The 18,491-nt window shown below is 42.0% G+C and overlaps 1 protein-coding gene across 1 annotated transcript in view; it reads left to right on the top strand.

The window, feature by feature from the left end:
• Nucleotides 1-18,491, top strand: part of LOC112253496 (PDZ domain-containing RING finger protein 4-like) — a 201,252-nt gene that overhangs the window by 163,945 nt on the left and 18,816 nt on the right. Inside the window, exon 5 of the mRNA XM_042323347.1 lies at nt 11,957-12,055. Coding sequence (XP_042179281.1) covers nt 11,957-12,055 — 99 coding nt within the window. The remainder of the gene's footprint in view (nt 1-11,956; nt 12,056-18,491) is intronic.

Below are 18,491 nucleotides of genomic sequence, written 5' to 3'. Positions count from 1 at the left end.
GTATATTGGTGGGAACTGGAACACGCTGTCGTACACGTCGATCCAGAGCATACCAAATGGGCGGCGTCTGGTGAGTATGCAGGCCATGGAAGAACTGGAGCATATTCCGCTTCCAGGCAATTTATACAGATCCTTGCGACATGGGGCAGTGCATTATTATGCTGAAACATGAGGTGATGGCTACAGATGAATGGCATGACAATAGGCCTCTGTGCATTCCAATTTCCGTCAATAAAATTAAATTGTGTTTGTTGTCCGTAGCTTATGTCTACCCATACCATAACCCCACTGCCACCATGGGGCAATCTGTTCACAACGTTGATATCAGCAAACCACTCGCCCACACGACACCATGCACGCTGTCTGCCATCTGCCCGGTACAGTTCATACTGGGATTCATCCATGAAGAATACGCTTCTCCAGTGTGCCAGCATTTGCCCACTGAAGTCGGTTACGACGCCAAACTGCAGTCAGGTCAAGACCCTGGTTAGGGCGATGAGCACGAAGATGAGCTTCACTGAAACCGTCTATGACAGTTTGTGCAGTAATTCTTGTGTAATGATCATGCAGTTTAATCAGCTTCTTGATATGCCACATCTGTCAGGTGGATGTATTATCTTGACAAAGGATAAAATACTCACTAACAGGGATGTAAACACATTTCTTGTCACGGATCCCTCCGGAACTGTCATTATGCACACCTGGCCCCTATTCCCACTGATTAGTAATTGTATAAGTGTGCCCTTTGTTCACCATTGTCCTGTCGATTATGGTTACAATGTCCGTTGGTCGTGTGAGATCCTTTGGCTTTCGTGCCACTTGTACTGTGCAGATGATTACGGGTCTTGTCCCGTGTTGTATCATTGTGCGCTTGTGTTATTTATACGAGGCACTCCTCGCTCTTTTCAACCCTGTGTTTTGTATACGTGTTTGTTTGGTCTTCGTCCCCGTGCCTTTCCATGGCACGCTGTAATTAGGGTGAAATAAAAAAACTATTATGCAATCCTGCACCTGTCTCCCGACCCTTTATACCAACATGACATTTCTGCACAAAATTGGAAAGAAATAAGCATTTTATACCTTGTGTTGTGCTGGACATTTTATTTCAGCATTTATTTTTAGCATTTAAAGTGGGGCAAAAAAGTATTTAGTCAGCCACCAATTGTGCAAGTTCTCACACTTAAAAAGATGAGAGAGGCCTGTAATTTTCATCATAGGTACACTTCAACTATGACAGACAAAATGAGAAAGTCACATTTTAGGATTTTTAATGAATTTATTTGCAAATTATGGTGAAAAATAAGTATTTGGTCAATAACAAAAGTTTATCTCAATACTTTGTTATATACCCTTTGTTGGCAATGACAGAGGTCAAACGTTTTCTGTAAGTCTTCACAAGGTTTTCACAAACTGTTGCTGGTATTTTGGCCCATTCCTCCATGCAGATCTCCTCTAGAGCAGTGATGTTTTGGGGCTGTTGCTGGGCAACACGGACTTTCAACTTCCTCCAAAGATTTTCTATGGGGTTGAGATCTGGAGACTGGCTAGGCCACTCCAGGACCTTGAAATGCTTCTTACGAAGCCACTCCTTCGTTGCCCGGGCGGTGTGTTTAGGATCATTGTCATGATGAAAGATCCAGCCACGTTTCATCTTCAATGCCCTTGCTGATGGAAGGAGGTTTTCACTCAAAATCTCACGATACATGGCCCCATTCATTCTTTCCTTTACACGGATCAGTCGTCCTGGTCCCTTTGCAGAAAAACAGCCCCAAAGCATGATGTTTCCACCCCATGCTTCACAGTAGGTATGGTGTTCTTTGGATGCAACTCAGCATTCTTTGTCCTCCAAACACGACGAGTTGAGTTTTTACCAAAAAGTTATATTTTGGTTTCATCTGACCATATGACATTCTCCCAATCTTCTTCTGGATCATCCAAATGCTCTCTAGCAAACTTCAGACGGGCCTGGACATGTACTGGCTTAAGCAGGGGGACACGTCTGGCACTGCAGGATTTGAGTCCCTGGCGGCATAGTGTGTTACTGATGGTAGGCTTTTACTTTGGTCCCAGCTTTCTGCAGGTCATTCACTAGGTCCCCCCGTGTGGTTCTGGGATTTTTGCTCACCGTTCTTGTGATCATTTTGACCCCACGGGGTGAGATCTTGCGTGGAGCCCCAGATCGAGGGAGATTATCAGTGGTCTTGTATGTCTTCCATTCCCTAATAATTGCTCCCACAGTTGATTTCTTCAAACCAAGCTGCTTACCTATTGCAGATTCAGTCTTCCCAGCCGGGTGCAGGTCTACAATTTTGTTTCTAGTGTCCTTTGACAGCTCTTTGGTCTTGTCCATAGTGGAATTTGGAGTGTGACTGTTTGAGGTTGTGGACAGGTGTCTTTTATACTGATAACAAGTTCAAACAGGTGCCATTAATACAGGTAACAAGTGGAGGACAGAGGAGACACTAAAAGAAGAAGTTACAGGTCTGTGAGAGCCAGAAATCTTGCTTGTTTGTAGGTGACCAAATACTTATTTTCCACCATAATTTGCAAATAAATTCCCTAAAAATCCTACAATGTGATTTTCTGGATTTTTTTTCCTTCATTTTGTCTGTCATAGTTGAAGTGTACCTATGATGAAAATTACAGGCCTCTCTCATCTTTTTAAGTGGGAGAACTTGCACAATTGGTGGCTGACTAAATACTTTTTTTGCCCCACTGTATATTTTTGTTCAGTATATATGGTTTTACAGTAAGAAGAATATACTTGAACTTTTATATTTATATTTTTACCATTCCGGAGCAAGTGTGCATATGAAGTGGCTATGTTGAGCGTAAAAGTCCTATACACTAGAACCTTAGACTGTCTTAGAAATCAAAACTTATTTGGGCTGCATGATGCGACTATAGGCTATTGATGATTTGAGAAAGACACAAGAAAAGCTTGTGCTCTGTTCCTTGCCTCTGTTCCTTTCCTTGACCAGCGTGATGCACACGCTGGTCACTCTGTCTACCATCATACTATTCTAAATGTAATCTTGTCTTTACGATGTAAAATGAGTTTTGCACACTGTATGCACTCAAATAGCAAATGGACACCACTTTCCCGCTGGTTCATAGGTTATTCCAGTTATTTCACGCCACGCATCAACCACTGTTTGAGGAGCATGCAGCCTCTAGCTGTGTGACAGATCAAAACTCTGTATGCCATAGGCTCTCCAACCCTGGTACTGTAGCTGCCCAATTCTTCATTTGGGAACCAAGTGAAATCTGTTCGGGAACATAGATAGTATGTTTTCACAACTTTAATTAAACTGTTGACAGCCCTTCTCTCTGCATGCTCGAGAAAGGAATGAAAGAGAGTTGAGGAGATGGAAATGCATGGTGGTAAGAATGTAACGATTGTCTTCGGGAGAAGGGGAAGAGGACCAAAGTGCAGTGTGGTACGTATTCATAATAATTTAAAATAAAGATGAATAGTGAACACAAACAACAAACTGACAAACGAACAGTTCTGTAAGGTGCAACAAAAACACTAAACAGAAAATAACTACCCACAACCCATAGTGGGAGAACAGGCTGCCTAAGTATGGTTCTCAATCAGAGACAACGATTGCCAGCTGCCTCTGATTGAGAACCATACCAGGCCAAACACATAGAAATAGAAAACATAGAACACAAAACAGAATGCCCACCCCAACTCACGCCCTGACCAAACTAAAATTAGAGACATAAAAAAGGAACTAAGGTCAGCACGTGACAAAGATATTATGTAGCTAAAAGGTAATTAATTCTGAAAATATAAAAAATACCCTATTACTAAGCTATTCAAAATCAAATACAAATGCACTATAATTGTAGGCTAACTGAATTTGTTTAATTTTGGATTATACAGTAGGCTAGACCATTTAGGTACGAAAGATATCTTAAATCAGTTTTTCTGCCAGGCGTAATATGTGGTAGGCTATGTATTGTATAACAGCACAATCGTTATTTTAATTCATGTTTTTTTTGCACTTGGCTCACATATATGTCACGTTGTGTGAAAGATTGGGAGACAGTCGCAGGAATGCGTAATAAGGGGTTTTATTGACCCAAATTACAGCGTGCCATGTAAAGGCATGAGGACCAAGACCAAAGAAACACGTATACAAAACACAGGGTAGAAACCCAAACAAAAGAGTGAGGAGTACCTCGAATAAATACACGGGGTGAGACCCGTAATACATACATGGGACGAGACCTGAAAACACAGTCGCACAATGATACACCATGGGACGAGACCTGTAATCATATATGCGCATCCCAAATGGCAAAAAAGCCAAAACAACAAAGCACAGGTACTCACAGGCACAACGGACATTGGAAAAATAATCGACAGCCCAATGGAGAACAAAGGGCACATTTATACCAATACAATCTGTGGGAAATAGGAACCAGGTGTGCTTAATTAGACAGTTCAGTGCCTAGAGACCGGTGACATAGACCTCCGAAACTGGTTCACGGAATGAGCAACAGTACTGGAGGGATCCGTGACAATATAGGCCTGTTCGTATGCATAAGCTCTAATATGCATATGAGTGTTTTGAATGAGTCAACAGAGAGCGCTGTCTATTTTCGTTGTGTTAGGCTTTGAAACAACATCCACAACGACAAAGTTTTCCACTCAGTTTCAACCTGTTGTTGAACTTCTTTCTTCAAATTGATCAATCACAGTGAGGTGAGATTTAAAAGCACATACTGTTTTGATGGCAAGTTTTTTATGTGATTTTCCATTGCATTTGCATTGATGTTAGAGGGACAATAGAGCCTTGAGAACCAAGGCTCTATTATTAGTGACCTGATGATCGTTAGCGAGTTGGGTACTACTAAAGCATGTCCAGAGTGCGTAAGAGGTGATTACTGTAGCTTAGCGGTCACATGGCATTTTAATGTGGTCATGACTCATGACTGCTGATGTGGCGGTAATACATTCACAGCAAAAGCCCCAACGCTAACCTAGCTAATTTTAGCTACCTAGCTAACTTTAGCCACAACAAATTGAAATTCATAACACAGATAATAATACATATTGCAAATAATAATAATACAATAATAATAATACAATAATACATATTGCAAATTCTTAACATATTATACAAAATAGATTTATTTTACCTTTATTTAACTAGGCAAGTCAGTTAAGAACAAATTCTTATTTTCAATGACAGCCTAGGAACAGTGGGTTAACTGCCTGTTCAGGGGCAGAATGACAGATTTGTACATTGTCAGCTCAGGGATTTGAACTTGCAACCTTTCGGTTACTAGTCCAACACTCTGACCACTAGGCTACCCTGCCTTCCCAGATAATAGACATCCATAAATTAATACATACCATACGAAATGGAGAAGGACAGATTTACATTTACTATGTTACGTCTACCCCTGAGTCCAGGTCGATTAGTGTTGCAGCATGTCTCTCTTTCTGAAACTATCACCCGAAATTGTTGCAAATCCTATTACTAGCCTGTTCAACTTCTCTTTCGTATCGTCTGAGATTCCCAAAGATTGGAAAGTGCCACGGACCCAAACTGCTACAAACATATACTGTATATATCCTACCCTGCCTTTCTAAGGTCTTCGAAAGCCAAGTTAAAAACAGATCACCAACCATTTAGAATCCCACCATGCCTTCTCCGCTATGCAATCTGGTTTCCAAGCTGGTCATGACCTCCATCGATAAGAGACAATACTGTGCAGCTGTATTCGTAGACCTGGCCAAGGCTTTGACTCTGTCAAGCCTTTTGCACACAATGTATATAGACTCCCTTTTTTTTCTACTGTGTTATTGACTTGTTAATTGTTTACTCATGTGTAACTCTGTGTTGTCTGTTCACACTGCTATGCTTTATCTTGGCCAGGTCGCAGTTGCAAATGAGAACTTGTTCTCAACGAGCCTACCTGGTTAAATAAAGGTGAAATTAAAAAAACAATTTTTTTAAATCACCACATTCTTATTGGCAGACTCACCAGCCTTGGTTTCTCAAATTATTGCCTCGCCTGGCTCACCAACTACTTATCAGACAGTGTTCAAGTGTGTCAAATCGGAGGAGGGCCTGTTGTCCGGACCTCTGGCAGTCTCTATGCCACAGGGTTCAATTCTCAGGCCGACTCTTTTCTCTGTATACATCAATGATGTCACTCTTGCTGCTGGTGATTCTCTGATCCACCTCTACGCAGATGATACCATTCTGTATACTTCTGGCCCTTCTTTGGACGCTGTGTTAACTAACTTCCAGACGAGCTTCAATGCCATGCAACTCTCCTTCCGTGGCCTCCAACTGCTCTTAAATGCAAGTAAAACGGAATGCATGCTCTTCAACCGATCGCTACCAGCACCTGCCTGCCCGTCCAGCATCACTACTCTGGACAGTTCTGACTTAGAATATGTGGACATCTACAAATACATAGGTGTCTGGTTAGACTGTAAACTCTCCTTCCAGACTCACATTAAGCATCTCCAATCCAAAATTAAATCTAGAATTGGCTTCCCATTTCACTCATGCTGCCAAACATACCCTTGTAAAACTGACTATCCTTGACTTTGGCGATGTCATTTACAAAACAGCCTCCAACACTCTACTCAGCAAATTGGATGCAGTCTATCACAGTGCCATCCATTTTGTCACCAAAGCTCCATATACTACCCACCACTGTGACCTGTATGCTCCCGTTGGCTGGCCCTCGTTTCATATTCGTCGCCAAACCCCAAGGCTCCAGGTCATCTATAAGTCTTTGTTAGGTAAAGCCCCGCCTTATCTCAGCTCACTGGTCACCATAGCAGCATCCACCCGTAGCACGTACTCCAGCAGGTATATTTCACTGGTCACCCCCAAAGCCAATTCCTCCTTTGGCCGCCTTTCCTTCCAGTTCTCTGCTGCCAATGACTGGAACGAATTGCAAAAATCACTGAAACTGGCGACTCATATCTCCCTCACTAAATTTAAGCACCAGCTGTCAGAGCAGCTCACAGATCACTGCACCTGTACATAGCCCATCTGTAAATAGCCCATCCAACTACCTCATCCCCATACTGTTATTTTTTAAATACTTTTTTTTGCTGATTTGCACCCCAGTATCTCTACTTGCCCATTCATCTTCTGCACCTCTATCACTCCAGTGTTTATTTGCTAAATAGTAATTATTTCGCCACTATGGCCTATTTATTTCCTTACCTCCCTTATCTTACCTCATTTGCACACACTGTACATATACTTTTTTTCTATTGTGTTATTGACTGTATGTTTGTTTATTCCATGTGTAACTCTGTGTTGTTGTTTGTGTCGCACTGCTTTGCTTTATCTTGGCCAGGCCCAGCCTACTTGGTTAAATAAAGGTGAAATATATTTTTGTTTTTAAATGTCAATGGACACCGGGTCTCTTTGATTGTCTGTCACAATGGGAAGAATGGGGGTAAAGGGGGAGGAGGAGGGGGAGAGCCTTGTGGGAGTCAGTGGCTAGAAGGGGATGGGGGCATATACAGTATGGCCAGGGTGGAGCAGGGGAGGATGGGAAGGGGGCGGAGGGCTTTGGTGGGAGAGGAAATGGGGTGGATGGGGCTGTGGTAGATTGGGAAGCCTTAGGGAGTGTCTCAATGAGGGGACATACAGTATTGCTGGAGTGGAGAGGCACCAGGTGGCTGTCTGTGGCAGCTCTATTTGCTCCCACTTTCCGCTCTCTCCTCTTCCAGCCTTTGGTCTCTAATCCCCCCTCTTCTCCCCTCGCTCCCAAAGTGTCTGACATATCTGACACGTGTAACCAGCCAACCCACAGATGTCATGGAGAAAATGAATCTCTCTATTTCCTTTATTTCTTCTTCCCAAACCTATTTGAGCCCCCTTTGCCCCTTCGCCCCTGTTCTACACACACACACACACAGCCACACGCATGCAAGCACGCACGCACACATACACAGTGTCTAGAGGAGTCTGTGGTGCGTTAATGAAGGCCTTGTGGAGAGGCCATTTCACACTCGATTCCCCTCAACACCCCTGACGTGTTATAACATTGGGACACAACCAGCTGGATTATTTGTTGTTTTTCTAGTCTGTGTTGTTGGTGCTGTAGCCTACCCTACTGTATGTGTGTAATGATTTTTGAAAGGGATGATGGAGATGTAATTTCATTCCGTTATCAATGTCCTGCTATTTATGTACATTAGGTTCAGAAAATAGCTATTAATCTAAAGGTGTGTGGTATACAAGGCCATATGATTATATGGTATTGATACGATTGATATGGCTTTGGCCCCCTTTCATGCAAAAGTATGGTGGGAACATTGTGGGCGACGTCACAAAATACATTTTCACAACCTCTGAAACTGTCCAGTTTTTATTGGTTCTTTAAAGGTTCCCAGAACATTTAATTAGGTTGCCCATCAATGGAATATTATGTTAAACCTAAAACAAATATCATATGAACGTCATAAATGTCACACGCCCCCATAAAGAAAATGAGAATTAAAAACAGGTTCAGCCCCTGGTTCGAGGGTGATCTTGTTGAGTCACTCCGCCTCAAGAATTGCATCTGGCGAAAGGCTCGGCACACGCATACTCAAGCTGACTGGCTATCGTTCAGGCAAATGAGAAATAAGTGCACTCAGGCTATCCGGGAAGGCCAAAGTTAGTTACTTTAAGGAGCAGTTCTTGCTATGTGGGTCTAACCCCAAGAGGTTCTGGGGAAACGGTTAAAGACCTGGAGAATAAACCCTCCTCCTTACAGCTGCCCATGTCCCTTAATGTTGATGGTGTGGTTGTTACTGACAAGAAGCACATGGCTGAGCTCTTTAATCACCACTTCATTTAAGTCAGGATTCCTATTTGACTCAGCCATGCCTCCCTGCCCGTCCAACATTTCCTCATCTCCCACCCCTTCTAATACGGTTATCCCTGATGCTTCTCCCTCTTTTTCCCCTGTCCTGCAACAAAGTTTCTCCCTGCAGGCAGTCACTGAGTCTGAGGTGCTAAAGGAGCTCCTTAAACTAAACCCAAAAAACATCTGGTCAGATAGTTTAGACCCTTTCTTCTTTAAGGTTGCTGCCGCTATCATCGCCAAGCCTATCTCAAACCTTTTCAACCTGTCTCTCCTTTCTCCGGAGGTTCCCATTGCTTGGAAGGCAGCCACAGTTCATCCTTTATTTAAAAGGGGAGATCAAGCTGATCCTAACTGTTATAGGCCTATTTCTATTTTGCCCTGTTTATCAAAAGTTTTGGAAAATAATCTTGTCAATAATCAACTGACTGGCTTTCTTGATGTCTATAGTATTCTCTCTGGTATGCAATCTGGTTTCCGCTCAGGTTATGGATGTGTCACTGCAATCTTAAAGGTCCTCAATGACTTCACCGTTGCCCTTGATTCTAAGCAATATTGTGCTGCTATTTCTATTTACTTGTCCAAAGCTTTTGATACGGTAGACCATTCCATTCTTGTGGGCCGGCTAAGAATTATTGGTGTCTCTGAGGTGTCTTTGGCCTGGCTTGCTAACTACTTCTCTCAAAGAGTGCAGTGTATAAAGTCAGAAAATCTGCTGTCACAGCCACTGCCTGTCACCAAGGGAGTACCCCAAGGCTCGATCCTAGGTCCCACGCTCTTCTCAATTTACATCAACAACATAGCTCAGGCAGTAGGGAGCTCTCTCATCCATTTATATGCAGACGGTAGTCTTATACTCAGCTGGCCCCTCCCCGGATTTTGTGTTAAATGCTCTACAACAAAGCTTTCTTAGTGTCCAACAAGCTTTCTCTACCCGTAACCTTGTTTTGAATACACCAAAACAAAGGTCATGTGGTTTGGTAAGAAGAATACCCCTCTTCCCACAGGTGTTATTACTACCTCTGAAGGTTTAGAGCTTGAAGTAGTCACCTCATACAAGTACTTTGGAGTATGGCTAGACGGTGCACTGTCCTTCTCTCAGCACATATCACAGCTGCAGGCTAAAGTTAAATCTAGACTTGGTTTCCTCTATTGTAATCGCTCCTCTTTCACCCCGGCTGCCAAACTAACCCTAATTCCGATGACCGTCCTACCCATGCTAGATTACGGAGACATAATATATAGATCGGCAGGTAAGGGTGCTCTCGAGCGGCTAGCTGTTCTTTACCATTCGGCCATCAGATTTGCCACCAATACTACTACTTATAGGACACATCCCATTTTTTTCTGCTACCATGTTGTTGTTATGTTGTGTTGCTACCATGCTGTGTTGTCATGTGTTGCTGCCTTGCTATGTTGTTGTCTTTAGGTCTCTCTTTATGTAGTGTTGTGCTGTGTCTCTTGTTGTGATGTGTGTTTTGTCCTATATTTATATTGTATTTCAGATTTTTTTTATCCCGTCCCCGCAGGAGGCCTTTTTCCTTTTGGTAGGCCATCATTGTAAATAAGAATTTGTTCTTAACTGACTTGCCTAGTTAAATAAAGGTTAAAATAAAAAATAAAAATACTTATTTGGAAATTGTGGAACATTGTAGGAATGTTCTGTGCAAACTCTTAAAGATTTCCAGAACATTTTATTAAGTTTTGGGAATTTGGGACGTTACAAGAATATTCTTGTGATATTCACATATTGTACTGACAGGACTTAGACCAGGTGTACTGTCAACATTCTTACAACATTAAAGGAATGTCCTGTGCAACCTATCTTAAACATTGTATGAATGGCATCACAACTGAGCATATTTAGTGCTTTTGGAACCTATGTCTTGCAATGTGTCCACACGGTTACCAGAACATGTTTCGGGAACCTTTAAATAACCCAGAAAGGCTGTTCTGTCAACATTCTTGCAACATCAAATGAATGTGGTGTGCAACATGATACAAACATTCTCTGAATGTCTGCACAACTGAACAGTTCTCTTGCCATATCCCAACAATGTTCCCATAACCTAAAGAAATGTTTTAGGAACTTTTAAAGAACATTAAAAAAATGTGTTCTGGGAATGTTCTTGTAGCATCAAGTGAATGTTTTTTCATTCTAAAATATACATTGTATAATCATCTTCACAACTGGATAGTTCATCTTTTGTGATGTCCAACACAATGATCCCACCATACTGTTTCGACAAACATTTGGGAACCTTTAAAGAACAGACTAAATGTGTTATTGGAAAATTCAGACAACATCAAGGAAAATGTTTTATATGATCATCAGCATGACTCGACAGTTTTTGTGTTATGAGAACATTTGCTGCAACCTAACGATTGTTCTGGAAACTTTCACAGAAGCAATTCTGGTTTGCTGGGAACATTATAGTGAATGTTAGGATATTTCATCTTTTTTTTAATTGAAAAAAAATCAAACATTTTGTTATCAAAAACATTCTTTGAATGTTTTGGGGATGTTCTCATCCTAATGTTTGATAAAACCATAACTTAATGGGAATATTAGCTAATGTTCCCGGTTTGTTCCCGGTTTGTGGGTTGTCTCTCCATGAGGACTCTTCAGAGATGAGGAATACTTCAGTGGTGGGTCATGCAACTCTGAATATATTCACTACGTTAGAATAATTCTATGGGTTTATTTACCAACTAATAATCTAATATTAGGCTGTAGCTGCTCGGTAAAAACACTTGAGAGCTTCTGACAGTTATCAAAGACATGACTGATCAAGCCGTTCACTGAACGTTTAGAGAACAGCTTTAATCACACACACCCACACAGTCAAACAGTTAAGACAAGCTCCTCTACCCAGCCAAAGTTAATATGCTGTTTGATAACAAGTCGGTTATGATGGCTACAGCTTCAATAACTGCATTTTTTTTAAATAAATTGATGTACTTGGCACACCTACAACAGGTGGTGTGTTCTTTTCCCTTCTGTGTGTATAGGTGATAGAGCTGTGTTCGACTCAACAGCCAGGAGAAGCTGGTTAGTGTTGTTATCCATGTGTGGTTTTGTTGACCTCTGTTCTCTGTATGTCTGCAGGAGGTGGAGCTGTGTCGACTGAACAGCCAGGAGAAGCTGGGCCTGACGTTGTGCTACAGGACAGACGAGGAGGAGGACATGGCTATCTATGTCAGTGAGGTGAGACAGCAGGAGTGGGACTGAGGGTGGCTAGGGAACTGCTGCTGTATTTCTTCTTCTCATTCTTCGTCTTCTTCTTCTCATTCTTCTTCTCATTCTTCTTCTCATTCTTCTTCTTCTCATTCTTCTTCTTCTCATTCTTCTTCTTCTCATTCTTCTTCTCATTCTTCTTCTCATTCTTCTTCTTCTCATTCTTCTTCTTCTCATTCTTCTTCTTCTCATTCTTCTTCTCATTCTTCTTCTTCTTCTCATTCTTCTTCTCATTCTTCTTCTTCTTCTCTCTCCATCCTTACAGTTTTCACTTATGAAAACGCTATTCTATACGCCAGACTTGTTCAGAAATAGGTACTTTTGAAGTTCTCACTTCACCTACACGTCTAATGTCACAACACTTAGCAGTGTACAAATGCTTCCTTTCCTCAGAGTTCTTGAACAAACACCAACATAACAGCTACTATTTATAGTTGTTGATAAAAGAAAATGTAAATCAAGTTGATAAAAAAATGTATGCATGCATTTCCACCAGTCCTGTGTGTTTATCGGTTCTTTGAGGTTTCATGTGCATTTTATGTAAAATAGGTTAACATAATTGTACTACCATACTACAATTACTATGGACTACAATCACTGTGGATCATAGTAAATACAGTGCATTCCCAAAGGTATTCAGAACCCATGACTTTTTCCACATTTTATTACGTTACAGCCTTATTCTAAAAACTATTCCATTGTTTTTCCCCCCCTCATCAATCTACACACAATACCCCATAATGACAAAGCAAAAACTGTTTTTTAGAAAAGTTTGCAAAGTTATTAGCATTTTTTTTTTAAAGACATTTACATAAGTATTCAGACCCTTTACTCAGTACTTTGTTGAAGCACCTTTGGCAGTGATTACAGCCTTGATTCTTCTTGGGTATGACACTACAAGTTTGGCACACCTGTGTTTGGGGAGTTTCTTCCATTCTTCTCTGCAGATCCTCCTCTCAAGCTCTGTCAGGTTGGATGGGGAGCGTTGATGCACAACCATCTTCAGGTCTCTCCAGAGATTTTCGATCAAGTTCAAGTCCGTGTTCTGCTTAGGCCACTCAAGTCATTCAGAGATTTGTGCTGAAGTCACTCCTGCGTTGTCTTGGCTGTGTACTTAGGGTCGTTGTTCTGTTGGAAGGTGAACCTTCGCCCCAGTCTGAGGTCCTGAGCACTCTAGAGCAGGTTTTCATCAAGGATCTCGCTGTACTTTGCTCCGTTCATCTTGCCCTCGATCCTGGCTAGTCTCCCAGTCCCTGCTGCTGAAAAACATCCCACACAGCATGATGCTGCCTCAACCATGCTTCACCATAGGGAAGATGCCAGGTTTCCTCCAGACGTGACGCTTGGCATTCAGGCCAAAGATTCCAATCTTGGTTTCATCAGACCAGAGAATCTTGTTTCTCATGGTCTGAGAGTCCTTTAGGTGCCTTTTGGCAAACTCCAAGCGGATTTTAATGTACTGAAGAGTGGCCTCCATCTGGCCTCAACCATAAAGGCCTGATTGGTGGAGTGCTGCAAAGATGGTTGTCCTTCTGGAAGGTTCTCCCATCTCTACAGAGGACCTCTGGAGCTATGTCAGAGTGACCATCGGGTTCTTGGTCACCTCCCTGACCAAGGCCCTTCTCGTCCAATTGCTCAGTTTGTCCGGGCGGCCAGCTCTAGGAAGAGTCTTGGTGGTTCCAAACTTCTTCCATTTAAGAATGGTGGAGGCCACTGTGTTCTTGGGGAACTTCGACGCTAAATCATTTTTTTGTTACCCTTCCCCAGATCTGTGCCTTGACACAATCCTGTCTTGGAGCTCTACAGACAATTCCTTCGACCTCATGGCTTGGTTTCTGCTCAGAAATGCACTGTCAACTGTGGGACCTTATATAGACAGGTGTGTGCCTTTCCAAATCATGTCCAATCAATTTAATTTATCACAGGTGGACTCCAATCATGTTGTAGAAACATTTCTACAACATCAATGGATGATCAATGGAAACAGGATGCACCTGAGCTCAATTTTTTCTTTATTTTTAATACATTTGCAAACATTTCTAAAAACCTGTGATGTATGTGTTTAGATTGATGAGGAAAAAACATATTTAATGCATTTTAGAATAAGGCTGTAACATAACAAAATGTGGGAAAATTCAAGGGGTGTGAATACTTTCCGAATGCACTGTAAATACACTGATATAACTGTGAAAGGAATACAGCATTCTAGACTTTCAGGACTAAATCAGTTGTGACGTTAATATGATTCCTCTGTGTCCTCTTTTACAGAGCTTAGTTAATATTGAATATGTAGAGAGTCTGTAATTTAATATGATTAACACAGACTAAAAATACATGAATCTTTGGACTGGCACTTCATAATTTTTATATTCACAATAATATAGATTAAACCAACTCATAAAAAAGGCACTGTAGTTTTTCTTTGAGTGACTATCCTTGTTCTTCAAATAGAACTGACATGTTTTGCAAGCTGAGGTTACACTATTTGTGCCCACAGTCAAGGCTTTTTTTCTCTGTTTCTCCCACTTATTGGCAGCACTTACAAAGCACTGTCCTCTCCTTCATTCTGCCCAACTTACTCTCTCTCTCTCTCTCTCTCTGTCTCTCTCTCTCTCTCATTTGTTTGAAGTTAGCTCAGACCCGTAAGGTATATGCAGCTGAACATGAGTTGAATACAGATCGCTGTAGTCACTGGGCTGATTCTCCTCTCAAGTGTTCAGTCTATAAAAAGTCAAACCAAGGAGAGCATGCTGCATTCAGATGAGCTTCTACAGAATGTTACTCCGTATTTCAGCTGTGTTTGAGATAGTGAATTGTGTTTCTGATCTCACTTAAATACCAATGAACTATACAATATCATGCATACTATTTGGCAAAGCTCAAGATGTAGTGTTTAAAAGGACATTTTATATCACGCTTTGTATTATGACTTTTCTTAAAAATGGTTTGACAAAAGCTATGTAGTGTTTATGAAGTCTTTATGAATGCTCTATAAAGCCTTGTAGGGCCCTGCTGTAAATGGCGTGCAGCTTATAAAGGCTTCATAAAGCCTTCATAAACACTACATAAATGTGTTATGAATCAATATAACCGTATGTCATGCTTTTTAAAAGGTTCATAAATGTTTCTTAACTGTGTGACATAACCACCAATGTCAAATCTGACATAACCCACTATGTAAAATATGACTTTTTAAAAATGTAACCAGGCAAGTCAGTTAAGGACAAATTCTTATTTACAATGACGGCCTAGGAACAGTGGGTTAACTGCCTTGTTCAGCTTCAGAATGACAAATTTCTATCTTGTCAGCTCGGGGATTTGATCTAGTAACCTTTCTGTTACTGGCCCAACGCTCTAACCACTAGGCTACCTGCTGCCCCATAAACCTGTGCTTTATAAAGGGTGGCATAAGGACCTCTTAATAAAGGCCTTATAAATCATATTAAATGAAGGCTTCACAAAGCATTTATAACCCTGTCATGCGTCTTGGGAGAGCAATGCAACACCAGGATATTGGGGTCGGTTCCAGAGACCACCCAATTTGTAAAGATGTATTCACGCATGACTGTAAGTCGCTTCGGATAAAATCGTTGGAAAAATTGTATATATTATATTACACTAAAACATTTCTAGGATGGCCCAACCTCTTTCCCTCCTGGGTGCATATAGTCAATATTGGACCTGACCTCAAGTTCCCCCAAAATGCTGTGTTGCAGGATGACACACATTATAAAGTTCAGTCATGCACAGCTAAAAACAAAAACATTGGTTGAGCCTTTTAAAATCAGTTTACATTTTTTGCCTACTGTTTTTTTTTTTTCTCCCAAATTCCATTTTCTTGGTTTTTGTTTTTCCAGGTTTTGGATATGCCCATTTGTTCTGGTTTACTCCAGTTTTTTTTACACCTTTTTCATTAGAAAACAACTAAATTGGATTTTGTGTGTTCACAACCAAATCAGGGAATGACTTTTGAGGCCTTGGAAAAATCGAAGAAACTTAGATTTTTTTTGTGTAGTTGCCCTTTAATTCAGTGAGCATGCCCTGTACTTTTGTTTGGTGAGCGGGTTTCTGTGGTGCAGTTAAGCACACGTGATGTTATTCGACTGCCAATGGAATGGGTGGAGTAAAAGTCCAAGAATCCAAGATGGCGTAGCAGTCAGGCGTCTTGTCTTCGTCTTGTTGTGTTCTGTGTTTAAATCTTTTTATATCTTTTTTCTTCGCATATATATTTTAAAAACATTTTTCTTAACCTCAACTTCAACATACTCTCCTGCAACCTGCCTCACCCAATGTGGTATGGATCTGCTATTTGCTTTACTTTAGGACCGGAACCCCCAACAGAAGCTAGCTACTGCTAGCAGTCATCAGCTAACCTTTAGCCCGGACAACTCCTGCCAGTCTGCACATTCAACTCAGAGCAAATTGGACTTCTTCTTCTGCATATCTCCGGATTCCTACAGCAAGCTCTGAACCTTTTCACCTGGATCATCGCAGCTAGCTAGCTGCTATCCGAGTGGCTACTCCTGGCTAACGTCTCTGTCCCGAAGCAAGCACCAATTAGCCTGGAGCTAGCCTATGCTAGGCCCATCTCCCTGCTAGCTGAAGAGGTCCATCAGCCACTCCTTAATCGACCTTGCCCGGGTATCCTGGAAGGATATTGACCTCATTCCGTCAGTATAGGATGCCTGGCTATTCTCTAAAAGTGCTTTTCTCATCATCTTAAATAAGCATGCCCCATTCAATTTTTTTTAACCAGGAACAGATATAGCCCTTGGTTCACTCCAGACCTGACTGCCCTTGACCAGCACAAAAACATCCTGTGCCGTACTGCATTGGCATTGTATAGCCCCCGCGATATGCAACTTTTCAGGGGAGTTAGGAACCAATATACGCATGCAGTTAGAAAAGCAAAGGCTAGCTTTTTAAAACAGAAATGTGCATCCTTTAGCACAAACTCCAAAAAGTTCTGGGACACTGTAAAGTCCATGGAGAATAAGAGCACCTCCTCCCAGCTGCCCACTGCACTGAGGCTAGGAAACACTGTCACCACCAATAAAGCCACGGTAATTGAGCATTTTTCTACGGCTGGCCATGCTTTCCACCTGGCTACCCCTACCCCGATCAACAGCCCTGCACCCCCCACAGCAACTTGCCCAAGCCTCCCCCATTTCTCCTTCACCCAAATCCAGATAGCTGATGTAATGAAAGAGCTGCAAAATCTGGACCCCTACAAATCAGTCGGGCTAGACAATCTGGACCCTCTCTTTCTAAAATTATCCGCCAACATTGTTGCAACCCCTATTACTAGCCTGTTCAAACTCTCTTTTGTATCGTCTGAGATCCCCAAAGATTGGGTAGCTGCCACGGTCATCCCCCTCTTCAAAGGGGGAGACACTCTATACCCAAACTGCTACAGACCTATATCTATCCTACCCTGCCTTTCTAAGGTCTTCAAAAGCCAAGTTAACAAACAGATCACCGACCATTTCGAATCCCACGGTACCTTCTCCGCTAGGCAATCTGGTTTCCGAGCTGGTCATGGGTGCACCTCAGCCACGTTCAAGGTCCTAAACAATATCATAACTGCCATCGATAGAGACAATACTGTGCAGCTGTATTGATTGTCCTGGCCAAGGCTTTCGACTCTGTCAATCACCACATTCTTATCGGCAGACTCAACTGCCTTAGTTTCTCAAATGACTGAGTTCAGTGTGTCAAATCGGAGGGCCTGTTGTCCGGACCTCTGGCAATCTGGCAATCTCAATTCTCAGGCTGACTATTTTCTCTGTATACATCAATGATGTCACTCTTGCTGCTGATGATTCTCTGATCCACCTCTACGCAGACGACACCATTCTGTATACTTCTGGCCGTTCTTTGGACACTGTGTTAACTAACCTCCAGACGAGCTTCAATGCCATACAACTCTCCTTCCGTGACCTCCAACTGCTCTTAATGGCAAGTAAAACTAAATGCATGCTCTTAAACCGATCGCTGCCAGCACCTGCCTGCTCGTCCAGCATCACTACTCTGGATGGTTCTGACTTTGAATATGTGGACAACTATACCTAGGTGTCTGGTTAGACTGTAAACTCTCCTTTCAGACTCACATTATTAAGCATCTCCAATCCAAAATTAAATCTAGAATCGGCTTCCTATTTTGCTACAAAGCATCCTTCACTCATGCTGCCAAACATACCCTCTTAAAACTGACTATCTTTGACTTTGCCGATGTCATTTACAAAACAGCCTCCCAACACTCTACTCAGCAAATTGGATGCAGTCTATCACAGTGCCATCCGTTTTGTCACCATGCCCCATATACTACCCACCACTGCGACCTGTATGCTGTTGTTGGCTGGCCTTCGCCTCATATTCGTTGCCAAACCCACTGGCTCCAAGTCAT

The sequence above is a fragment of the Oncorhynchus tshawytscha genome, linkage group LG06, assembly GCF_018296145.1.
Source record: "Oncorhynchus tshawytscha isolate Ot180627B linkage group LG06, Otsh_v2.0, whole genome shotgun sequence".
Taxonomy (NCBI): Eukaryota; Metazoa; Chordata; class Actinopteri; order Salmoniformes; family Salmonidae; genus Oncorhynchus; species Oncorhynchus tshawytscha.
This window is presented reverse-complemented; position numbering and strand designations above follow the sequence as displayed.